The sequence below is a fragment of the Pelophylax lessonae genome, assembly GCF_965119305.1.
Source record: "Pelophylax lessonae genome assembly, chromosome: 4".
NCBI lineage: Eukaryota > Metazoa > Chordata > Amphibia > Anura > Ranidae > Pelophylax > Pelophylax lessonae.
The window spans coordinates 430315443-430342744 of NC_138771.1; the positions used below are offsets into that span (position 1 = coordinate 430315443).

Consider the following 27302-nt stretch of genomic DNA (forward strand, 5'->3'; position numbering starts at 1 on the left):
TATTAAATTAATGCATTTGCTCTGAAGACAAATACTGGTATGTAATCAGATTAACTAGAAGAGGTCATCCATTCACATAACTGAGATACAGTGTTGAATTTCTCAGGCTTGGTCTGCTCTCTCCTCCCCCTGGCTCAGTGATTCACCCTCCCATCTTTTTTCTCACACACAAAGAAAGGCTGCAGCTCCGAGATGAGATTTTAATGGGTGTTTCCCTTTTCATGGAATTAATGATTTTTTAGTTTGGAAGGATACATTCATAAACACAAGGCATTTAGGATTACAAAGGATCTATGTTACAGAAAATACACTGGTAATTATCTAAGATATGGACATTGGACGCTGCTCTCATTGTTGGAAATGGCAAGTAGCTTTCTCCCTTCTCCTTTGTAGCTGGGGCTGGGTCTCTGGGCAGCTTCGTTATTCTATTGTGGAGGAGTCTGATCCAGGGACATGGGTAGGAAATGTAGCTCAGGATCTTGGCATAAGGCTTGCAGAGATTGTTCAACGCAGATTACATTTATCATCTGAGAAATACCAAAAATATTTTACTGTAAATAAGGAAAATGGAGGCTTGACTGTGAATGACAGGATTGATAGAGAGACCCTATGTGGACCCAGTGTGAGCTGTGTGTTGCGTTTAAGGGTAGTAGCTGAAAATCCTTTAGAGTTTTATAGTATAGAAACTGAGATTTTTGATATTAATGATAATTCCCCCACTTTCTCATTTAATGATCGCATTATAGAGATTACAGAATACTGGACAAGTCCAGGAACCAAATTTGCCTTAGAAATAGCAGAGGATCTAGATATTGGTGTTAATAGTGTTAGTCAGTATATGTTAAATGTAAATCCTTATTTCTCATTATCTGTGAAAAATCGTATAGATGGCACTCTTATACCTCAGTTGATATTAGAGAAGGTGTTAGATAGGGAGGAGAAACAAGAACACAATCTTATTCTCACTGCTATAGATGGAGGAGAACCGGCTAGATCAGGATCCTGTTATATCACAATAAAAGTGTTAGATATTAATGATAACCCACCCGTCTTTGATCAGTCAGTTTATAAAATCAGTCTAAAAGAGAATATCCTCTTAAATACTGTTATATTAAAGCTAAATGCAACAGATCCAGATGAAAGAGCAAACGGTGAAATAGAGTATTATTTTGATGATCATACATCTAAATCTGCAAAAAGACTGTTTGCTTTAAATGAACAAAATGGTGAGATTTATATTAGTGGATCTGTAGATTATGAAGAGCTGAATTTTTATGAACTATCTATCAAAGCAGTAGACAAAGGGCTTCCTAAACTGGAAGGTGACTGTTTGGTTCATATTGAAATAGAAGATGTAAATGACAATTATCCTGAAATAGATTTTACATCAATGACAAATGAGATTCCAGAAAATGTACCACTAGGAACCGTTTTGGGAATTATTACTGCAGTAGACAAGGATTCTGGTAAAAATGGGGAAATACAGCTTCACTTATCTCCCAATAGTCCATTTAAATTAAGAAATATTAAAAGCCATTATGCATTAGTTACTGATGGGATTTTGGATAGAGAAAAAGTATTCCACCACACTATTGAGGTGACAGCTAATGATTTAGGCTCTCCTGCATTGTCCAGTAAAATAACTGTTAATCTCATGGTTTCTGATGTTAATGATAATGCACCAACATTTACACAATCTGCCTATAATGCCTTCATTAAAGAGAACAGTGACCCAGGGACTCTTCTTTGTACAGTGTCTGCTACTGATGCAGATGAAGGTGTTAACTCTGATGTGGTTTACTCTATAATAGAGACCCAGATAGATGGATCCTCTATATCCTCTTTTGTTTACATTAATTCTAATACTGGTGATATATATGCTCAACGTTCCTTTGACTATGAGCACATTCAGACTCTACAAATCACAGTTAAAGTAGAGGATTCTGGATCTCCAAAGTTATTTTCTACTGTCCCTGTCTTTATATTCATATTGGATACAAATGACAACTCCCCTACCCTACTGTATCCCGAACACTCTGAGGATCTCATTGTTCAAGAAAGAATCCCAAAATCTACAAGTAGTGGATATCTGGTGACAAAACTGACTGCAGTGGATCTGGACTCTGGTCACAATGCCTGGTTAGCTTTTGACCTTATTGACCCTGGCAGTCCTTCAATGTTCCAAGTGTCTAAACATACAGGAGAGATCAGGACTGTTCGAGGATTTCATGAATTAGAAAATACAGAACAGCAACTTATCATCTGTATCACTGATCATGGGGATCCCCCATTATCTACCACTATCACAGTATTTGTCAGTATAGCAGATGATGTTGTAATAGAAAGACCCAAATCTGGGGATTTTATCAAAAGTTCCAAACCAACATCAGATATGACTTTATATTTAATTGTTTCTCTTGTTGCTATCAGTTTAGTTTCCCTTGTCACATTGATCATATTACTGGTAAAATGTCTGAGGAAGGAAAGCTATGGGTATAGCAACAATTGCTGTTACCTCAGTGGCTCTGAATCCAAATCATTTACAGATCAATGTCAGCCAGCTCTTTTCCTGAACACAGATGGAACCTTAAAATACATGGAGGTCAGAATGGTTCCTCCAGGAGGACAAGGGCAATGTTACTTAACTAATGTGCCCCCAGCCCCACAACAGCAGGATTCCACTCTTCTGCAGTCTTTGGATTTTCCCCAGCTACGGGAACTAGTTAAAGATGCTGACTTGTCCTCTGATGCAGCCTGCATAAATGATCCAAGTAAGGTGAGTTATGGTTAAAATCTATAGGATTTTCTCACATTGTTAATTGATATTTGAGGATATCAGATGTGATATTGTAATTACAGAGGGATTCCACATATCTTATATTCTTATACGATTGAAAAGGTTTTTTATGCATAACCAAATAGATATGTTCAATATATATGTTTAAAGCATGCAAAGAAATTGTTCCTATAAAAGATTCAGTAGTTTTTTTATTTATTTATTTTTTATTATTATGATTTCCATTAAATGCAAAAAATATCATTCTTGTGCCTGGTACTTTTGAAAAACAGAATATTCTCATATACCAATGACAATTATGATTATATAAAAAAAATACAAATTTGACACGTGAGTGGCCACTGTTAGCTGTAAATACATGGACCTTTTCACAATTTCCTGACAAAAAGTATTATAGTATAGTGTGAATTTCTATCAGCCATGGACTGCACATTATATTTGTATTTTAAAAGCATATTTGTGTGTGTGTGTGTTAGGCTGTTTGGTTTTTTTTTTTTTTTTTAAAGGTTTAAATAACAGACTTTGCATCATTACATTATCATTGGTATTTGATCGACTGTTGTGACCCAGTGGGTCAAGACGGATCTATTTCCTGGACTGCATCCTTTCAGCCTTTGTCACCAGCTCATTACTTCTGCTTTAATATAACATAATATTTCATGCTACCTTCGCTGACTGATCTTTGTTGTTAAACTAACCACAATCTTAGTAGGACAGTGGTTTAGTGGTAAGTACTTCTGCCTTGTAGCACTGAAGTATTCGGTTAAAATCCCAGCCAGGACATTTATTGGTAACTAGCAAGGAGGCCTAAACTAATACACAGCAATCTATCTATAGTACAGGAAAGAGAACATATTCATAGGTTAAGTGAATGAATACAGAGTATCATATTCAAACATCAAGATACAAACAGCCAGACAGACAACAAATAGGACAGGCCTTTACATATAAGTGCAAGAGGTATACTCCATAGTTACCATGCTCACGAGAGCTTCCTTCTAGTCTGCCATTTCAGGGACTTCTCTCTTTCAAGACTTAACTAATATACTGTATACCTATATCCCAAAGACTTGCATAGGGCCATTTCGATTGGTGGAGCTATCCTACACCTCTCCTCCCTCCGAGCATATCTCATTCAGGATTGGACAATTTTCTCCTCTCTTACAGTGTTTTGCGAAAGTATTCGGCCCCCTTGAACTTTTTGACCTTTTTGCCACATTTCAGGCTTCAAACATAAAGATATAAAACTGTAATTTTTTTGTGAAGAATCAACAACAAGTGGGACACAATCATGAAGTGGAACGAAATTTATTGGAGACTCCATCAGGTTTTTTTCCAGAATGGTCCTGTATTTGGCTCCATCCATAATTTTAACCATCTTCCCTGTCCCTGCTGAAGAAAAGCAGGCCCAAGCCATGATGCTGCCACCACCATGTTTGACAGTGGGGATGGTGTGTTCAGGGTGATGAGCTGTGTTGCTTTTACGCCAAACATAACGTTTTATATTGTTGCCAAAAAGTTTGATTTTGGTTTCATCTGACCAGAACACCTTCTTCCACATGTTTGGTGTGTCTCCCAGGTGGCTTGTGGCAAACTTTAAACGACACTTTTTATGTATATCTTTAAGAAATGGCTTTCTTCTTGCCACTCTTCCATAAAGGCCAGATTTGTGCAGTATACGACTGATTGTTGTCCTATGGACAGAGTTTCCCACCTCAGCTGTACATCTCTGCAGTTCATCCAGAGTGATCATGGGCCTCTTGGCTGCATCTCTGATCAGTCTTCTCCTTGTATGAGCTGAAAGTTTAGAGGGACGGCCAGGTCTTCATAGATTTGCAGTGGTCTGATACTCCTTCCATTTCAATATTATCACTTGCACAGTGCTCCTTGGGATGTTTAAAGCTTGGGAAATCTTTTTGTATCCAAATCCGGATTTAAACTTCTCCACAACAGTATCTCGGACCTGCCTGGTGTGTTTCTTGTTCTTCATGATGCTCTCTGCGCTTTAAAGGGACCTCTGAGACTATCACAGTGCAGGTGAATTTATACGGAGACTTGATTACACACAGGTGGATTCTATTTATCATCATAAGTCATTTAGGTCAACATTGGATCATTCAGAGATCCTCACTGAACTTCTGGGGAGAGTTTGCTGCACTGAAAGTAAAGGGGCTGAATAATTTTGCACGCCCAATTTTTCAGTTTTTTATTTGTTAACAAAGTTTGAAATATCCAATAAATTTCGTTCCACTTCATGATTGTGTCCCACTTGTTGTTGATTCTTCACAAAAAATTACAGTTTTATATCTTTATGTTTGAAGCCTGAAATGTGGCAAAAGGTCGCAAAGTTCAAGGGGGGCTGAATACTTTCGCAAGGCACTATATATATATATATATATATATATATATATATTTACAGTTGCTAATGGAGATTACACATAAACTCCCCCTAGGGCAACAATATGCATGGAATGTGCATGTCCTCCTTGTGCTTGTTTGGGTTTACTTTGATTTCCTTCCACATTCCAAAAAAACCATGCTGGTAGGTTAATTGACTCCTGTCTAAATTGGCACTTTTACGTGAGAACCATACCTTAGACGGTAAGCTCTTTGAGGGCAGATTCTGATGTGAATGTACAATTGTGTGAAATATAAAGTAAAGATAGTGCTTTCTTGATTTATTCTGTTGCATCTGTTTTGGTGAGGTGATTTACTAAAGGAAAATAGGCTGTTCACTTTTCAAGGGCATTTTCAATCCAATTGCCTGCATCATCCTGTTTTTAGCCCTGATGAAAGGGGATTGCTTAGCACCCCCAAATGCGTTGGCTGTTAAAAAATATATATAACATTTTTTACAGTTTTTTAAAAAAGTCTGTACAAGCTTGTGTGGTGCTCCCATCCTTTCAAAACTTCAACAAACTCCTCCAGTAAGACCCCACCATTGCTGGTGAGCAGCATCTAGGACCACAAACCATGCATCCCGTTAAAACACATCTGCATAAGGTTTAGCACACCTACATCACACACTTTTCAAGGGAAGTTACACTTTGCAAGGGAATTATCAACAGAGCTTAGTGAATGTGTAGTTTCACTTTGCAAAGAATACATGTACAAGAAAAAACAGCTAGAAAAAACATTTTTGCTTGCTAATTGGATGATGGAAATTAGTCAAGCTATAATTTATTCATTGAGTTCTTGGGAAAACCTTGGGAAAATCTCTTGCAAAGAGTAAGTTCCCTAACAAAGTAAACTGTTAATTTACCTTTAGTAAATCAAGCCCAGTGCATCTACTGAAATTGGAGGTGATGTCATTAGAGACAATGATTTTGGACTGCAGAGTTTAGTTAACCACTTCTGGACTGGAAGGATTTGCCCCCTTAATGACCAGGCCATTTTTTGCGATTCGGCACTGTATTAATTTAACAGACAATTGATAAAATTGATGTCCTTTTTTATCCACAAATAGAGCTTTATTTTGGTGGCATTTGATCACCTGTGTGATTTTTATTTTTTTGCGCTATAAACAATAAAACAGCGACAATTCTGAAAAAAATATATAATTTTCACTTTCTGCTATATAACATTCCCCCCAAAAAAATTTAAAAATCAAAATTTTTTAACATTTTAGGCCAATTTTTTTTCTGCTACATATTTTTGGTAAAACAAATCATAATAAGCGTATTTTGATTGGTTTGCGCAAAATTTATCGCGTCTACTAACTACGGGAAAGATTTAGGTCATTTTTATTGTTTTTTTTTTTTACTAGTAATGGCGGCGATCTGCGATTTTCTGAGGGACTGCGACATTGCGGCGGACAGATCAGACCCCTAACTGAGATTTTTGACACTTTTGGGGGGACCAATGACATTACTACAGTAATCAGTGCTAAAAATATGCACTTTTACTGTAATAATAATGTCTGGCAACAAAAGTGAGTACACCCCTAGGTGAAAATGTCCAAATTGGGCCCAAAGTGTCAATGTTTTTTGTGGCTAGCCTTATTTTCCAGCACTGCTTTACCCTCTTGGGCATGAAGTTCAACAGAGCTTCACAGGTTGCCACTGGAGTCCTCTTCCACTCCTCCATGACAACATCATGGAGCTGGTGGATGTTAGAGACCTTGCACTCCTCCACCTTCCATTTGAGGATCCCCCACAGATTTTCAATAGGATTTAGGTTTGGGGATATGCTTGGCCAGTCCATCACCTTTACCCTCAGATCCTTTAGCAAGGCAGGGTTTGTCTTGGAGGTGTGTTTGGGGTTGTTATCATGTTGGAATACTGTCCTGCAACCTAGTCTTCGAAAGGAGGGGATCATGCTCTGCTTCAGTATGTCACAGTACATGTTTGCAATCATGGTTCCCTCAATGAACTGTAGTTCCCCAGTGCTGGCAGCACTCATGTAGCCCCACACCATGACAATCCCACCACCATGCTTGACTGAAGACAAGACACACTTGTCTTTGTACTCCTCACCTGGTTGCCGCAACACACACTTGACATCATCTGAACCAAATAAGTTAATCTTGGTCTCATCAGACCACAGGACATGGTTCCAGAAATCCATGTCCTTAGTCTGCTTGTCTTCAGCAAACAGTTTGTGGGCTTTGTTGTGCATTATCTTTAGAAGAGGCTTCCTTCTGGGCCAACAGCCTTGCAGACCAATTTGATGCAGTGTGCAGCGTATGGTCTGAGCACTGACAGGCTGAGCCCCCACCCCTTCAACCTCTGCAGCTATGCTGGCAGCACTCATACGTCTATTTCCCAAAGACAATTTCTGGATATGAAGCTAAGCATGGACGCTCAACTTCTTTGGTTAACCATGGCGAGGCCTGTTCTGAGTGGAACCTGTCCTGTTAAACCGCTTCATGGCCTTGACCACCGTGCTGCAGCTCAGTTTCAGGGTCTTGGCAATCTTCTTATAGCCTAGGCCATCTTTATGTAGAGCAACGATCCTCAGAGAGTTCTTTGCCATGAGGTGCCATGTCTAACTTCCAGTGACCAGTAAGAGAGAGTGACTGCGATCACACCACATTTAACACACCTGCTCCCCATTCACACCCGAGACCTACTCACTTTTGTTGCCCGCTGTTAAGACATTACAGGATGCGTCTTGAGTTATTTTGAGGGGACAGCTAATTTACACCGTTATACAAATTGTACACTCACTACTTTACATTGTAGCAAAGTGTCATTTGTGTAATTTCTTTAGTGTTGTCACATCAAAGGTATAATAAAATATTTACAAAAATGTAAGGGGTTTACTCACTTTTGTGAGATACTACATATATATATATATATATATATATATATATATATATATATATATATATTTCTGAGTATCTCACAAAAGTGAGTACACCCCTCAAATTTTTGTAAATATTTTATTATATCTTTTCATGTGACAACACTGAAGAAATTACACTTTGCTACAATGAAAAGTAGTGAATGTACAGCTTGTATAAAAGTGTAAATGTTCTGTCCTCTCAAAACTCTCAACAAACAGCCATTAATGTCTAAACTGCTGGCAACAAAAGTGAGTACACCCCTAAGTGGAAATGACCATATTGGGCCCAATTAGCCATTTTTCCTCCCCGGTCTCATGTGACTCATTAGTGTTACAAGGTTTCAGGTGTGAATGGGGAGCAGGTGTTTTAAATTTGGTGATATCGATCTCACTCTCTCATACTGGTCACTGGAAGTTCAAGATGGCACCCCATGGCAAAAAAACTCTCTGAGGGCCTGAAAAAAAGAATTGTTGCTCTACATAAAGATGGCCTAGGCTATAAGAAGATTGCCAAGACCCTGAAACTGAGCTGCAGCAGGGTGGCCAAGACCATACATTGGTTTACCAGGGCAGAATCCACTAAGTACAGGCCTCGCCATGGTCAACCAAAGAAGTTGAGTGCACGTTCTCAGCGTCATATCCAGAGGTTGTCTTTGGGAATAAGATGTATGAGTGCTGCCAGCATTGCTGCAGAGGTTGAAGGGGTGGGGGTCAGCCTGTCAGTGCTCAGACCATATGCTGCACACTGCATCCAAGTAGTCTGGCTGTTGTCCCAGAAGGAAGCCTCTTCAAAAGATGATGCACAAGCAAGCCCGCAAACAGTTTTCTGAAGACAAGCAGACTAAGGACATGGATTACTGGAACCATGTCCTGTGGTGTGGTTAGGCCAAGATAAACTTATTTGGTTCATATGGTGTCAAGCGTGTGTGGGGGCAACCAGGTGAGGAGTACAAAGACAAGGTCTGGTCTGGGGCTGCATGAGTGCTGCCGGCACTAGGGAGCTAAAGTTCATTGAGGGAACCATGAATTATACATGTACTGTGACATACTGAAGCAGAGCATGATCCCCTCCCTCTGGAGACTGGGCCGCAGGGCAGTATTCCAACATGATAACAACCCCAAACACACCTCCAAGACAAACACTGCCTTGTTCAAGAAGCTGAGGGTAAAAGTGATGGACTGACCAAGCATGTCTCCAGACCTAAACCCCATTAAGCATCGGTGAGGCATCCTTAAACAAGGTGGTGGTGCGCAAGGTCTCTAACATCAACCAGCTCTAGGATGCCGTCATGGAGGAGTGGAATAGGACTCCAGGGGCAATCTGTAAAGCTCTGGTGAACTCCATGCCCAAGAGGGTTAAGGAAGTGCTGGAAAATAATGGCGGCCACACAAAATATTGACACTTTGGGCCCAATTTGGACATTTTCACTTAGGGGTGTACTCACTTTTGTTGCAAGCGGTTTAGACATTAATGGCTGTGTGTTGAGTTATTTTGAGGGGACAGCAAATTTACACTGTTATACAAGCTGTGCACTCGCTACTTTACATTGTAGCATAGTCATTTCTTCAGTGTTGTCACATGAAAAGATATAATAAAATATTTACAAAAATGTGAGGGTGTACTCACTTTTGTGAGATACTGTGTATATACATATATATATATATATATATATATAAAATCAGGCAGATGATATGAGCTCTCAAACTAATTGTACTGATATTTTAAACTAGAGTTTACATTTTAGCACAATAAATGTGATCAGGATACATGTGCTTTAAGACTCAACACATGCTAGCAATAATTTTGAAGTTACATCCAACAAGTATATATCTTTTTTTTACTTAGTTTACCTTAGTGAAATAAGATTAAAAAGAGCTAAAAAAAAAAAAAGAACTACCTAAGATTCACCTTAGTGCAATAGGTGCCTTTAAGTGCCCCTAAATAGACTAATTTAAAATAAAATAAAACTACCTTTACCCACCATGTAACCTTATTATCTTCTAGTCAATTATTTATCTTTGGCACTTATACTAACAAGTAGCCCAATAATGCTGTTTCCAATTAAGTACCTATAGCATCCATCTGCAAGATTAATATTCCTTAACCACTTACCGCCCGCCCGCCGTCATATGACGGCGGGACGGTGCGGCTATTATCCTGGGCGGACGTCATATGACGTGACCCAGGAAATGCACGGCAGGCGCGCGATCGCGGGCGCGCCGCCGTGCACTGCCGGTGTCGGGGTGTCCCCGGGACACCCCCCGTCACCGGCAGGGGGGAAACAGCCACTGGGCGTGGCTGTTTCCCACGTGATCGGCTGTGTTCCAATGACACAGCCGATCACAATGGAGGCGGCCGGGAAATGACCGCGCATGCGCGATCGGGAGCGCGCAGCGCGGTCATGTCGGTGGCACTGTGTTCCGTAGGAACACAGCTGTCACCGGCGGTAGTAAACAGTCACTGATAGTGACTGTTTACTATGTGATCGGCTGTGAATCCATTCACAGCCGATCAGAAAATGTAAACAAAGAGCAGTAACTCAGTGTTACTAGCTCTTCTCCCCTCATACAGCTTCCAGTATGAGGGGAGCAGAGCTAGAAACAGTGAGTTACTGCTCTGTGTACCTGCAAAAGTAAAATCACACTAATAAAGGTCCCCCCACACAGTCCTCAGCCCCCCCCAAAGTCACCTGTCACCCAACAGTCACCTCATCAGTGCCCAGAAATTGACACCCATAATGTTCACATGTGAGCGCAGCGATCGCGGGCAGAATCACAGCGATTCTGCCCGCAATCCGGAAATCATTGCAAATTGCGGGACGCCTGTGCGTTGCCCGTTTTTTGCAATAGCACCCCAAACGCTGTGCAATGTTGCCACCATTTCCGCCTGCCGAATCGCGGTAACATCGCGCAAACAACGCATGACGCCCAAAAAAGGTACAAGAGCTTCTTTGGGGCGTCATGCATTGTTTGCGTGATGTTACCGCGATTCGGGAGGCGGAAATCGCAGCAACATCGCACAGCGTTTGGGGTGCTATTGCAAATCACAGGCAACCACAGGCGTCCCGCAATTTGCAATGATTTCTGGATCACGGGCAGAATCGCAGTGATTCTGCCCGCGATCGCTACGCTCACATGTGAAGGTAGCCTAAAATTCACCGGTCACTAGAGACTGCCATCAGTACCGCCGTGCACCATTGCCCGTCATCTGTCACCCATCAGTGACCATCGCCCGTCACCTGTCACCCCATCAATCACCGTCACCTGTCACCCCATCAGTCATCGTCACCTGTCATCCCATCAGTCATCGTCATCTGTCACCCTATCAATCATCGTCACTTGACACCCCATCAGTGATCGTCACTTGTCACCCCATCAGTCATCGTCACATGTCACCCCGTCAGTGATTGTCATCTGTCACCCCATAAATCATCGTCACTTGTCACCTCATCAATCATCGTCACCTGTCACCTCATCAGTCATCGTCACCTGTCACCCCATCAGTCATCGTCACCTGTCACCCCATCAGTCATCGTCACCTGTCACCCCATCAGTCATTGTCACCTGTCACCCCATCAGTCATCGTCACCTGTCACCCCATCAGTCATCGTCACCTGTTTGCCATATACATGCAATCACTTACTGACCTCCTAACGACTATATGCGTCGGCCATTAAAAGCTAAATACTGGGGTTATGGCAGCAGATAGCCCCCATAACCCCGGTATTTTTTGAAACGGCGGGCGGTCGGCTTTCAGATAAGGGTGGTCCCAGTGGCGGATTCACCGCGGAATTACCCTTACGGTGCAGGGGAAGAGGTGCCCCCCCTCCTGCTGCGTCCCAGACGTTTTCCCAGCTTACCGGACCCGCCGGCAGCGGGGAAAACTATCCGGTCCCGGATCCTCAGAGACAGGAAGTCGAGTGAGGGCAAGATGGCCCTCACTCAACTCTATGGTCTTGGAGGACCGGAGCTACGTCAAAAGACGTTGCCTAGCAACCGGTTTAAAGGGCCGCTTTTTTTTTTTTCTTTTTTTTTTTCCTCTTTCAACAATTTTTTTTTCTTTTCTTTTTTAGTGTAGTTGTGAGGTGTGAGGTCTTTTTGACCCCAGATCTCACAATAAAGAGGACCTGTCATGCCTATTTCTATTACAAGGGATGTTTACATTCCTTGTAATAGGAATAAAAATGATCAAAACATTTTTTTTTTAACTGTGTGAAAATAAAAAAATAATAAATAAAATAAATAGGAAAAAAAAAAAAAAAAAAAATTAAAGCGCCCTGTCCCCATTAGCTCGCGCGCAGAAGCAAACGCATACGCAAGTCCCGCCCACATATGTAAACGGTGTTCAAACCATACATGTGAGGTATCGCCGCGATCGTTAGAGCGAGAGCAATAATTTGAGCCCTAGACCTCCTCTGTAACTCTAAGCTAGTAACCTGCAGAAATTTTTAAAATGTTGCCTATGGGAATTTTTAAGTACCAATGTTTGGCGCCATTCTGTGAGCATGCGCAATTTTGAAGCATGACATGTTGGGTATCAAATTACTCGGCGTAACATTATCTTTCACATTATGGAAAAAAATTGTGCTAAATTTGCTGTTTTCTTATTTTTTTAGTTCAAAAAAGTGAATTTTTTTCAAAAAAATCGCATCTGGAAGACTGCTGCGCAAATATGGTGTGATAAAAAATATTGCAACGATCTCCATTTTATTCTCTAGGGTCTCTGCTAAAAAAAATATATAATGTTTGGGGGTTCCAAGTAATTTTCTAGCAAAAAAAATGATTTTAGCTTGTAAATACCAAGTGTCAAAAATAGGCCCAGTCTTAAAGTGGATAAATGGACAACTTTGTGTAAAGCGCTACTTGGATGTTTGGCCAGGCTGTGAAAAAGTGTTACACATGTGGTATCGCCATACTCAGGAGGAATAGCAGAATGTATTTTGGGGTGCAATTTTTGCTATGTACATGCTATGTGTTAGAAATATTGCATAAATGGACAGCTTTGTGTAAAAAAAATGTGTTTTCATTTTCTTTCCACATTTTCCAAAAACTTGTGGAAAAAAATGACATATTCAAAAGACTCATTATGCCTCAAAAAGTATACGTTGGGCTGTTTGCTTTCCAAAATGGGGTCATTTTATGGGGGTTTCCATTGTCCTGGTGCTCCAGGGCCTTCAAAAGTGCGATAGGTTGTCAGGAAATTATATGTGTAATTTGTGCTCCTAGAATGCTGGACGGGGCTACTTGAATGTTAGGCCTCTGTATGTGGCCAGGCTGTGAAAAAGTCTCACACATGTGGTATCGCCATACTCAGGAGGAGTAGTAGAATGTGTTTTGGGGTGTAGTTGCAAGTATACATGTGCTGTGTGAGAGAAATAACCTGTTAATATGGCAATTTGTAAAAAAAAAAAAAAAAAAAAATCTTCATTTTGCAAAGCATTGTGGGAAAAAATTACAACTTCAAAAAACTCACCATGCCCCTTATTAAATACCCTGGAATGAAGGTGGAGCAAGAGGATGATGCCGTGAGGAGGACCGTAGCAGAGTCCAGAGACCCGTAGGCAGGCATCCGCCCACAACAGACAGCGTGCGGCACCCTCCCCCCTCAGACCCGGAAGGGAGTACACGTGGTGACACACCGCGCGCCAGAGAGCAGCCGTTCCAAAGGAGCCGAGCCTAGACCGGAGTGGAGCCTCCTTTTCCCCAGAGCGGAGTGGAGAGTCTTGGAACGACCAGGCTGTACGTTGGAGGTCGTGCAGAGACGGTGGGACCGGCCTTGGTGAGTCCCGAGACTATTACAACTTGAGCTGTATGTTTGGCCGTGCCACACGAGTACATTCACAAACGGAGGAGGTTCAGGAAAGGGGGGGGTTGGAAGATATAACATCCCATTAAGAAATATGAGGGATAAAGGATACGGACGCTGGTAAATGTCTGCTCTCCCCCCCCCATTTCCTATGCAGACTAGTGAACTGTACAATATAAAGAGACCAGGCCGGTCCACAGATATCTCCGCTTACTTTTTAAGGGGAGCACGTTGTGAAAGAGTGGAGGAACAGCATAGGATGGCTCCAACAAAGGCTGGAACAGCAGGGAACACAGGATCAAAGAAAGACAGTAAAAATAATAACAGCAGTAAGGAATCACAGGCTCAGAACATTGCGGACACAGCTGAGCAGATGGCGGTGGCGGGAAAGGAACAGTCAACGGCACAATCCCCCCCTCCCCAAAATTTATCAATACAGTCTCCTGAATGGAAAGAGTTAATATCTCTTATGCCTACGAAACAAGATCTAACTGCAATGGCTGCCTCGATAGTCAGCTCATTAACCAGCGAAATCAACTCTTTAAGGGGTCAGATACAGAAAATGGATGGAAGGATAGAGGGGGTGGAAAAAGACCAGGCCCAGATGGCAGAGAGAGTGGAGAGCATAGAGTCTTCGCAGAGATCATTTGCCAAACAGCTAATCATGATACAGCTGCAACAAGATGATGGAGAAAATAGGCATCGGCGGAATAACATACGCCTAAGAGGGCTACCTGAGACAGTGGAGGGACCCAACCTATCTGCCAAAATGACCGAGATTTTTAATAGCCTTCTGGACAGACCCCAGTTGGAGGCAATTGAGATGGACAGGGTCCACAGAGTAAGGGCTCCAAGGAGCATGGGCGAGGGATACCCACGAGATGTCCTGGCTAGGGTACATTTTTACGCCCTAAAAGAAAAAATAATGAGGAAGGCATGGGATAGGGGCCCCTTTGAGTTTGAAGGGGCAACGATCCGGCTCTTACCAGATCTATCAAGCAACACCCTAAGAATGCGAGCAGCAGTGAAACCCCTACTGGAGGAAATTCGGAAGGCAGGGGCCATCTATCACTGGGGTCACCCATTTCATCTAAAAGTCAAGAAAGGGGAACTGACCTTTACACTGCGCTGGCCTGATCAACTGCCAGGACTTTTTGCCTTCCTAGAGATTCAGCCGATCAGGGTCACTGACTGGCTGGGCCCCTCAGCTTTTAAGTAGAACCCAGGAATATCAATACAAGAATAAAGCTATTATTAATATAAGTCATATATGACTAATCTGGGATTGACTTGGGGTCACGGTCGGGGGAGGATGCGGGTCCAGGGGTAATTGGGGAGCCATGATTATTCTGGATTGATTGGTATTCAAGGGCAGTAATTTGCGGTGTTCTCTTTCCTTTATATTTGTGTTCTCTCTTTATCCCCCTCGGTGTCCTGCTGGTCTAGTGCTTTGGTTCCTCTCTTGGGTCTAAAACTCTCTGGGCATGGTCTTCGAAAGTAGGAGCCCTATGAGTTTGGAAACGAGCAGATGAGTGATTAGAAAAGGTAGAGTAATTCCAATAGGAGGCACAGAGCAGGTCAGAGGGGGCACATACGTGATATGGTGGAGGGGGAGGGGGTCGAGGGAGGAGGATCACCAATACTAGGTAGCTAGGGGGGCTCAGGAGTTAAATAATGTGTTTGGTAATTACAAAAGAAAAGGGATCCTGATACAGCGGGTGGATACAGGAATGTATAGGTAGGGGGGAATATATACGGGAACCCCAATCCTCCCTAGAGATAGCAACACAGGGGCGGATGCCTAGGGTACATGGACCTGCAGAGGTCGGTGTGTTTATTTCTTTCATTTTTCTTTTTCTTTTTGTTTTTTTCTTTATATCCTAAACTGGAGGAAATGAATGCACCTACAGGCTTATGTTAATTTGTCAACTCATTAGGAGATACAGATATTGTGGGTTGTGTTAGATTTGCTCCTGTTCACGGTATGAATCCTCGGATTTGCCCACCCAAATAGGTTGCGTCTAGTTACGCAGGGTCGAGAGTCGACCAATAGGATCACGCTCCACTGGCACTTCTTTGGGGGGGGGGGTGGAAAAGGGGGGGGTTGTTCTGTCTTTTTTTTTTTTTTTTTTTTTTTTTTTTCCTTTTTTTTTTTTTTTTTTTTTTTTTTTTTTTTCTTTTTTCTTTTTTTTCTTTCTCTCTCTGTCCCTTTTTTTTACTCGGTCTCCCCCTGTCTCTATTAGGTCTGAGTAGGTCTAGGGGGCTTTCTGTACAGAGGGATCAGTTTATCGACTTTGGATAAATCCTAGGCCTAGTAAGCCCTAAAGCCATTGGCACTTGGAGGGGACAAAGGGAGGAAGACAGCTGAGTAAGAAAATTCAGAAGTAAAGTAGTAAATTGGTTAGAATCATTTGAGACAGGAAAAATGCAGGAAGTGAAAATTATGTCATTAAACGTTAGAGGGTTGTCTACACCTGAAAAAAGAATACGCTTCCTGGCAGACATGAGACGAAACCATGGGCAGATAGTTTTCTGCCAGGAGACGTATTTTAAAAAAGAATCTATCCCAAAATTACAAAATAAGGATTTCCCATGGTCTTATCACGCCCCCACCCCTATTCCTAAATCAAAAGGGGTTAGCATATTGGTGGCCAAAGAGGTTCCATGGACATTTTTAGAAACTTGTATTGATCCACAAGGAAGATACTTGATGGTAAAGGGTAAGATAGGAGAAAGGCTGATTACTATGATTAATGTGTACTTCCCTAACCAGAATCAGATTCCATTCTTAACACTGGTGGCACCAATAATGTTAAACTTTCAAGAAGGGCTGGTAATCATGGGGGGGGATTTTAATTACGCTGCAGAGCCACTCTTAGATACATCACAAGGTACATCACATCTCTCATATGCCCGACTTAAAAAACTTAGTAAGGAAATCACACTCCTCAACCTAGTCGATCCCTGGCGCATTATGCATCCAAGTGAAAAAGATTTTACCTACTATTCGTCAGTACATAATAGGTACTCTAGAATAGATCGCATCCTAATTTCAAGGGGCGATCTGTCTAGAGTAGTGGCCTCACAGATTGGCTCTTTCTCCATGTCGGATCACTCCCCCATCCACATTATAATTAACTTTGAGGCAGGTCCAGTAAAGCCACCATCATGGAGACTGAATGAATCACTGGTGCAAGGAATAGAGACAAGAGCAGAGTTAGAGGCAGAACTGACAAAATATTTCCAGGAAAATAAAACACCAGAAGTTACTCCGTCGAACATATGGGAGGCCCACAAATGCGTCATTAGGGGAGTGTTGATTAGAATGGGAGCAAAACGTAAACGAGAAAGGGAGGAGAAGATCTCAGAGCTGCTAGCGCAGATAGAAGAATTAAGCGCCACTCATAAAAGATCGATGGCGATGGAACATCTAGTGCCCCTGACTGCGGCCAGGGAAAAACTCAACGAGTTACTTTATGAAAAAGCCATGAGAGTACTGGTGTCACAAAAAAGACATTACTACGAATATTCGGATAAACCAGGAACTATGTTAGCCAGAGCCCTAAGGGGGCCCCAGAAACGGACGGTAATTGCACAACTTCAAACAGGCGGGGGACAAATGAAATATGGATCATCAGAGATTGCCGAAGAATTTAGCAAATTCTACCAGAAGTTATATGACATCGCCTCATCGGAATCAGTTGATAGGGGGGGTGCTGGCTTCGATGAGGCGATCAATTATATCAAAAAGACAGATATGCCATCGCTGGATGCAGAACAGGCATTGGCATTAGAAGGAAAGATAACAGAAGAGGAACTAAAAACAGCTATCTCTCAGTTAAAACCACACAAGGCCCCAGGTCCAGATGGACTATCACTGTTATACTATCAGCAATTTTTTTCAAATTTAAAGACCCCCCTTTTGGAACATCTAAATTACATCGGGGAGGGAGGGGTCATGCCGACAGATTCTCTGAGAGCTTACATCACATTGATCCAGAAAGAAGGGAAGGACCCCGCGGTGTGCGGGAGTTACCGCCCAATCTCATTATTAAATTTAGACACCAAGTTGTTTTCTAAAATATTGGCAAATCGACTCCTGCCATATATACCACAATTAATACATCTCGACCAGGTCGGCTTTGTCCCTACAAGAGAAGCAAGGGATAACTCTATTCGAACAATAGATTTGATATATAATGTGCGTTTGCGGAGAATCCCGATGATGCTGCTATCAGTTGATGCGGAAAAGGCGTTTGACAGGGTGGCATGGAATTTTATCCGGGCCACCCTGTCACACTTAGGCCTAGGGGAATGGATGATGACGTGTATCCTATCATTGTACTCCGGTCCTACGGCGGCAGTAAGGGCAAATGGTTGGTGCTCAAGTTTTTTCAAGATAAAAAATGGCACTAGACAAGGCTGCCCCCTATCGCCGTTGATTTTTGTCTTGGCGTTAGAACCTTTACTGTGCAAAATCCGTCAAAGTGCAGAAATAGAGGGCGTACAAGTGGGTAGAGGTCAACATAAAGTGGCAGCCTACGCAGATGACCTGCTTTTTTATGTTACAAACCCTGACAGAACAATACCATCAATCCTAAAGGCTATCAGAGAGTATGGGGAAGTATCGTACTTCAAAATAAATGTGTCGAAGTCAGAGGCATTGAATGTGTCTATATTAGGGACTAGATGGAACCATATGAGATCTTCCTTTCCCTTTCAGTGGAATAAGAAAACGGTGGTGTATCTGGGGATTCACATTACAGCAGATCCGAAGGACTTGTTTGAGGCAAATTTCATTCCACTCTTAAAATCTATTAAAGCAGATCTACAAAGATGGCAGACACTATTTTTGTCATGGTTTGGGAGATGCAGCGCAGTGAAAATGAACGTATTACCTAGGTTACTGTATGCTATCCAGGCTGTTCCGATAGCAATCCCGATGACATATTTTGTACAGGCAAGGGCAGTGTTCAGAAATTTTGTGTGGGCCAGAAAATCCCCGCGAATAGGGATGCAGATCTTAACCCTCCCGAAGGTGAGAGGAGGAGTAGGGTTACCGGATCTGTTGCGGTATTATAGAGCAGCGCACCTGACGCGAGTGATGGAATGGCACGGCAGTGGGACCTTTAAACAGTGGGTGCAATTGGAAAGGGAGGCCATGAATACAACAGTGGCCTTAGCCCCATGGACTCCGATATTAAAAAATGATAAAATACATTTACATCCGACGATAGGGGCGACGGTAAGCGAAGCAACTAAAGCACAAAAAAATAGCTCGGTAGCACCAACAATATCACCAATGACCCCCTTAGGGGATAACATAAACTTTCCCCCTGGTAGAACGAATGCTAAAATTATAGGTTTAATTAATGGGGGTAGAGGACGATTGTGTGACATATGGACCCACAGGGAACCACCTACGATGACAGAAATGCTAGCATGGCCCGAAGTAAATTTAGATGCATTCAGTGCCTACCAGGTTAGACATTATTTAAAACAAATGCAGAAGACAGGCTATATCCCACGCCCCCTAACGCCATTTGAGACTTTATGTAGAGCAGAGGAGAGAATACCACATGCACTATCACATATATATGCACTTCTGGGGACATCGCGTGATTCGGAACCACTTAAATTCCTGCAAAAATGGGAAGGAGAATTAGGTATCTCCTTTAATCAGCGACAAATAAATAAAATCTTGAGACTGACTCATAAGGTATCCATAGCTAGTAGATATCAAGAAATCAGTTATAAGGTGTTAGCTAGATGGTACCGTGTTCCAGCAACACTACACAGAATGGATAGGAAACATCAGGATAGGTGCTGGAGATGCGGAGAGGAGGGTGGAACAATGGTGCATATTTTTTGGACGTGCCCAGCAATAAGGAGTTTCTGGGATGAGGTGGCTCGTATAACAGAGAACCTAACCTCGACCAAGGTACGGGATGACCCCGTGCTGTGTTTATTACATGGCACGGGGAGCTCAGCAAAGAATTATAGGAACTCTTTGTTGCCGCACTTATTGAATGCGGCTAAAGCCTGCATACCAGCATTGTGGAGACAAACACAGCCGCCTACTGTGCGGCTATGGGTTGCCAAAATTGGGGAAATTCATAGGATGGAAATGTTAACAGCCGCACGTACATGCAGGGAAGAACGTTGTAGGTTTAGATGGCAGGCATGGTCACAATATACGTGCTCAGAGGAATATTTACGACTGATAAGCTAAATACGGAAATAGGAAGTCCAGGAGACCGGGGACAGAGGAAGGTGGACTGGAGAGAGGGAAGGGGACTAGAGAGTAGAGGAAGGGGCTTTTCCCCGTCTCCTCTATTCCCCCCCCCTTTTTTTTTTTTTCTTTTTTTTTTTTTTTTTTCATGTCCTTTTCCCCCTGATCCCGCCCCCCTTACGGAGTGTCAGTGGAGGGATCCTTAGAAGCCTGACGTGCGCGTCAGGAGGGACAGTATAGATGGAATACATGAGGATGATATAGAATGATGATTGTAGAGTGGTAAATTGGCTGAGCTTCCCACCCTCTAGGGCGAGGGGGAGGCGGGGGGTTTTTCTTTTTTTTTCTTCTTCTCTTTCATCTGCCCCCCCCTCCCCGTTCTTCTCTCTTTTTTTTTTTTTTTTTCCTTGGGGTGTGTATTGTGTTTTTTTTGGCATGAAGCGGGGGGGGGATGTTAAGTAATTTATATGTGTGTTTTTGAATTTGGATGGGGAGGGTAGGGGGGAGTATCATGATATGGCACATAATAATTATGTCACTTAAGATGGTGCAGGGGGGGGATTACCCCCCCTTTTTTTTTTTCCTTTTCTCCTTTTTTTTTTTTTTTTTTTTTTTTTTTTTTTTTTTTTTCTCTCACAGAGCACAATAATTTAATAACTCCAGTATATATATATATGCAGGAGGAATACAATGGAAGGAATTGTAACACGATTGGGGTTTTTTTTTTTTTTTTTTTTTTCTTTCCCCCTTTTTTTTTTTTTTTTTTTTTTTTTTTTTTTTTTTTTTCTCACGATGCAAGGTAATTTCCTCAAGATGCGAGGATCATAGAAGTAGTAAATTTTTCATTAATTCACCTTTTTTTTTGGGGTTTTTTTTTTTTTTTTTTTTTTTTTTTCTTTCTTTTTCTTCTTTTCACGATGCAAGGTAACTTCCTCAAGATGTGAGGATCATAGAAGTAGTAATTTTTTTCATTAACTCACTTTTTTTTGGGGGGTTTTTTTTTTTTTTTTTTTTTTTTTTTTTTTTTTTTTATTTTTTTTTTTAAAGGGGGGGGTGAGGGTGGGAGGGGGAGGCCAGGAGAGTACTGCTATATGCTTTTGAGAGTATTGTTTGTAGGTTTTGATGTATGTTTGGTGGATTTTATGTAATTTAATATGTAATGTATTGAAAAAAACAATAAATGTAAAAATTAAAAAAAAAAAAAAAAAAAAAAAAAAAAAATACCCTGGAATATCTACTTTCCAAAAAGGGGTCATTTGGGGGGTATTTGTACTTTCCTGACTTTTTAGTGTCTCAAGAAATGAGATAGGCCTTCAGTACATCAGGTGTAAGCAAGTGTGATCAATTTTCAATGATTCGCACCATAGCTTGTGGACTCTATAACTTTCACAAAGACCAAATAATATACACTTACTTAGGTTATTTTTACCAAAGATAAGTAGCAGAATAAATTTTGGCCAAAATTTGTGAAGAAAAATTACTAATTTGCAAAATTTTATGACAGAAACAAAGAAAAATGCGTTTTTTCACGATATTTTCAGTCTTTTTTTATAGCACAAAAAATAAAAAACCCAGTATTCATCAAATACCATCAAAAGAAAGCTCTATTTGTGTGAAAAAAAGGACACAATTTTTGTATGGGTACAGTGTTGCATGACTGAGTAATTCTCAGTCAAAGTGTGAGAGCGCTGAAAGCTGAAAATCGGTCTGGGCAGGAAGGGGGTGAAAGTGCACTGTAGGCAAGTGGTTAAAAAACAAGGCATTTTGAATTTAGAAAAAACAATTGCTGTGCTAGTGTTAATAAAAGTCTGCCTAATCTTTCACATTATAATGAATGGAGAGGAATCATAAGTATAATCATTCCGTTAACTATGACTTTTTTCTTTAACTATTTTTTAAAATGAATTCCCCTGTAGTCACCTCCATGTTAAAAAGTATAATTCTTGCTTGTGTCACTTGGCAAACAGTAAAGTTCCAACTGATTACCATAAGAGGGCACTCTTGTCACGACTTCAAGCTGTTTAGATAAAGCAGTATCTGCTATGCATAGCTCTGTGCTCTCCTCCCCCTGGCTCAGTGATTCACCCTCCCACTTTTTACACACAAAGAAGAGCTGTTACCCTGAGATGTGAATGCTGTGGATTTTAATATCTGTGGATGGATTATTTCTGGGATTGAAAAGACTTAAAATCCTAAACTACAGGCAATTTTAAATACAAAGGATCTATGTGGCATCTAAAACCAAGGAAACATTGTAAGATATGGTCATCAGAGACTGCTGTCTGTGCTGGAAATGGCAAGTAGCTTTCTCCCTTCTCCTTTGTAGCTGGGGCTGGGTCTCTGGGCAGCTTCGTTATTCTGTTGCAGAGGAATCCGATCCAGGGACCATTGTGGGGAATATAGCCCAGGATCTGGGCATAAAACATGTAGAGCTTTTTCAGCGCAGGTTACATTTATCATCTGAGAAATACCAACAATATTTTAATATACATAAGGAAAATGGAAGCTTGATTGTAAATGACAGGATTGATAGAGAGATCCTTTGTGGATCCTCTGTAAGCTGTGTGCTGCATTTAGAGGTGGTTGCTGAAAATCCTTTAGAGATTTTTAGTCTAGACATAGAAATTCAGGATAATAATGATAATTCTCCCACATTTCTAGTGAATTATCATAACATTGAGATTACAGAAGTGTTTACAAATCCGGGTGCTCGGTTTGCTTTAGAAATAGCTGAAGATTTGGATGTTGGGGGTAATGGTGTTAGCCAGTATACAATAAATACAAATCCTTATTTCTCTTTATCTGTAAAAAATCGTAAGGATGGCACTCTCATCCCTCAGCTTATATTAGAGAAGGTGTTAGATAGGGAGGAAAAGCAGGAACACAATCTTATTCTCACTGCTATAGATGGAGGAGAACCGGCTAGATCAGGATCCTGTCATATCACAATAACAGTGTTAGATATTAATGACAATCCACCAATATTTAACCAATCTGTTTATAAGATTAAACTGAAGGAAAATCTCTCTTTAACTACTGTTGTATTAACATTAAATGCAACAGATCTGGATGACGGTGCAAGTGGTGAAATTGAATACTATTTTGATAGCCACACATCTAAATCTGCAAGAAAAGTATTTGCTTTGAATGTTCAGAATGGGGAAATCTATATTATTGGAACAATCGATTATGAGGAGTTTAATTTTTATGAATTGTCTATCATAGCAGTAGACAAGGGGCTTCCAAAACTGGAAGGTGACTGTGTGGTTCAAATAGAAATAGAAGATGTAAATGACAATTATCCTGAGATTTCTTTTGCTTCTATGGCAAATGAGATTCCAGAAAATGCTCCGCTGGGGACTTCTGTGGGATTTATTAATGTGGTAGACAAGGATTCTGGGAAAAATGGAGAGATTCAACTAAAATTATTTCCCAATTTTCCATTTAAAATCAGAACTATTAAAAACCATTACTCACTGGTCACTGATGGGATTTTGGATAGAGAAAAAATATCTGAATACACTATAGAGATTACAGCTTCTGATTTAGGATCTCCTGCTTTGTCCAGTAAAATGACTGTTATTCTCAGGGTTTCTGATGTTAATGATAATGCACCAATATTTTTACAATCTACTCACAATGCTTTATTAAAAGAAAACAGTAAACCAGGGACTCTCCTATGCACCGTGTCTGCTACTGATGCAGATGAGGGGATTAACTCTGATCTGGTTTACTCTATAGTGGAGACTCAGATAGATGGATCTTCTGTTTCCTCTTTTGTTTACATTAATTCTAATACTGGTGATATATATGCTCAACGTTCCTTTGACTATGAGCACATTCAGACTCTACAAATCACAGTGAAAGTAGAGGATTCTGGATCTCCAAAGTTATTTTCTACTGTCCCTGTCTTTATATTCATATTGGATACAAATGACAACTCCCCCACCCTGCTGTATCCAGAACACTCTGATGATCTCATTGTCCAAGAGAGGATCCCAAAATCTACAAGTGCTGGATATCTGGTGACAAAACTGACTGCAGTGGATCTGGACTCTGGTCACAATGCCTGGTTGGCCTTTAACCTTATTGAACCAAGCAGTTCTCTACTGTTCCAAGTTTCAAAACATACAGGAGAAGTCAGGACTGCACGAGGATTTCAGGAAATAGAAAATACCGAGCAACAACTCACCATCTCTATCAGTGATCATGGGGATCCTCCATTATCTACTACTGTCACTGTAATTGTCAGTATGACTAATGAAGCTGTAGTAGAAAGCCCTAAGTCTGGTGATTTATTAACTAATACAAAACCACCATCAGATATGACTTTATATTTAATTGTTTCACTTGTGGCTATTAGTTTAGTGTCTTTGGTGACATTCATTATATTACTGGTGAAATGTCTGAAGAAGGAAAGTTATGGTTATAGCAGTAGCTGCTGTTATGTTAGTGGAACTGACACAAAACCATACATGGATCAGTATCAGCCAGCTCTTTTCCTAAACACAGATGGAACATTAAAATACATGGAAGTTAGGATGGTTCCTCCAGGACAAGGACAATGTTACCAAACGAATGTGCCCCCAGCCCCACAACAGCGGGATTCCACTTTTCTGCAGTATTTGGATTTCCCCCAGTTACGGGAATTAGTAAAAGACAGTGATACTGCATCAGATACAAGCTGTTTAAATGATCAAAGTAAGGTGAGTTGTTATTTAATTATTTTTAGCAAGTTTGTAAAATTTTTACTTATTCAGAAGCATATGAGTTACATTGATCATACATGGTGTATTCATGAGTATTTTATTGCTTATTCACATATATTTCTGGGTCTGGTATTTACTGTGCTGAAGAGCACATATACCATTTATTCATAATTTCTAAGGAAGATGTACTATATTGCAGAATGCAGATTATATTTTTATACAAACAGCACTAAAATATACAAAGGTGAAGCTAAATCATTGTCAACCGTTTTACAAGTCCCTTGAGTTTTAGTTTGAGCGTACCTGGTGTGTTTTTAAAAAGAAAAAAAAAAAAAAAAACAGAAGTGTGAATGAGTCCTCCTACTTACAGTAAGGTAGATGTTGCATGTTGCGTTTATCAAACACGTTTCCATAAGGCATTAATATTTGCAGGCATAACCTTAACCACAATGTTAAACAGACAACAGATTGTGAAAATGTTATACAGACTTGAGCCTAGAATGGTAGCTTTTCATTGGCTGATCATGTTTTCTAATTGATTGATTCATCCATTTGTTAATTAGAAAATTAGTAAGCCGTTAGATCAGGTACTTGTGTCTACAGTGTTTATCAAACAAACAAAGATCTGTGATCACAGTGATGTGATCCTAGGGGAATATTAAACTAAATCTTAAGCCTAGTACAAACTATACATTTTTTTCGTTCAACCCAGCAGGCTGAATAAAAAAGAAGCCAATGTTAGTAGAGATCTCCCCACTGAGCTTTTGTATTCTGAAAGGGGGTTCCCCCCCCCCGGCAGAACACACCAGTCAGCACTCTCAGCCATTGGCTTAGAGCACTGATCATATAACGATTGGCACACCTTTTTTGGACATGCTTTGAACGTCCGGCTTCTGTTGGACCAGCTGTCATACACATGGGCCAAATGTTAGCCAGTTTCCATTGAACCAGCTGAAACTACCCAATATTCAGCCTGTGTGTTTGAGGCTTTAGTCTTGATAGTGGTTATGGCTTTTTAAAGAATCTAACATAGAGAAGGTATCACCAGAAGTCTACTCTATACAAGAGTCGGCGAGATTATATTAAGAAGCTGATGTAAAGGAAAATTGTATCATTCAAGTTTTAAGCCTCATGCACACAGGACGTTTTGCCAACTTTCCTAGAAGCCTTTCCTGCTGGCAGCAGCGTTTTGCCAGAAAAAACACCTGATGCTTGCAAAAGTGTCTAACACTTTTACAAATGCTTAGGCGCATTTGCAGGCATCTAGCGATTTGGCGTTAAGTTAATCTGGCCATTAAAATGAATTAACACTTAAGCACTAAATGTGCCTAGCATTAATGGTATCGAGCATTTTTTTTTGCCAAAACTCTACTGCTCCTCGAAGCACTAGCAGTGGCATTTGTTTCTGCCTCTAAAAGCCCCTGCCACTAAATGCTGCTGAAAGTCTATGCAAGCATGGACACATGATAACCTGTATATACCAATGTTAACTTCTTGTTGCTGTATTTTCTATTTGTCTCTGGTGTTTATACTCGTTCATCCTTTTTTTCTTTTTAAATAAATAAAATATTTAAAAAATGCAGGGGAGTTTGGAGGCAGGAAAAAGAAAATTGAAGACGCCCCTAGAAGCAGCTTCAAAAACATCCAGTGTGCATGAGGCCTTAGCTCAAATTTTGAAAACTTCAGATTGAAGCTGCTTTCAGTGCTCTGCAGATAACTTTTTCATACAAAAAGCTCACTGTGTCTAGTTAAAGCGAAGTTAAGGAAGGCAATATTTAAATATGTACATTAACTCAGTTTAGAACAATGTTGTAAGTATGTTCCATAGCTGTGGGATCTGCTACTGCAGTGATTTCCTCTAGGCTCCTGGGTTCCAATGCCAAGCAGCTTCCCTGCTGCATTGTGAACACAGGGGGGTCACTCACTTGGCATGGGGACTATTCAGAGAACACTGCATATTTTCAATGAATGCTGAGTGTCATCTAATAGGGCAAGGTTGAGAGACAAGGCAGTGATGTCATGATCTCCACCTCGTCCAATTAGAGAAGTCTTTGCATTAATTGAAAAAATGTAAAGTGTTCTCTTAATGGTGCCTGTGCCAAGTAAATGACCTTCTATGTTCAGTGAATAGCAGGGCAGTCAATTGACCCAGAACACAGAAGCCATCGTCAATTACCATTTAGTGGTCATCCCACACAAATACATCGGTCCAAGCTAGACCAATATAACTACTGTATGTAAAAATTTCCATACCTAAAATTCAGCTTTACTGTATTGTCATTGAGTGTTTCTGGACTTGCTCTAGTTTCTATTACAATTCGTCTTCCTAAAATATAGCTTAGTTGACTTATTAGTACTTATCCTAATCCTTCACTTTTTTATTCAAGATAAGGATCATATTTATCTTTGAAGGCTATGTTTAAGTACATGAATGCATATGCATATACATGAGATATTAGGATTGTCTACCTG

General features: G+C 40.8%; 2 protein-coding genes across 11 annotated transcripts in view; both read left to right on the forward strand.

The window, feature by feature from the left end:
- The window catches only part of LOC309553369 (protocadherin gamma-C5-like), a 764755-nt gene that overhangs the window by 399102 nt on the left and 338351 nt on the right, over positions 1-27302 (forward strand). The window lies entirely within an intron of this gene.
- LOC309554614 (protocadherin gamma-C5-like) lies at positions 329-2499 on the forward strand (the record flags this gene model as incomplete). The annotated part of the gene is given in 4 exon segments (XM_082256334.1): positions 329-851; positions 854-922; positions 975-2335; positions 2431-2499. Coding segments are annotated over 4 exon segments (2022 nt in total).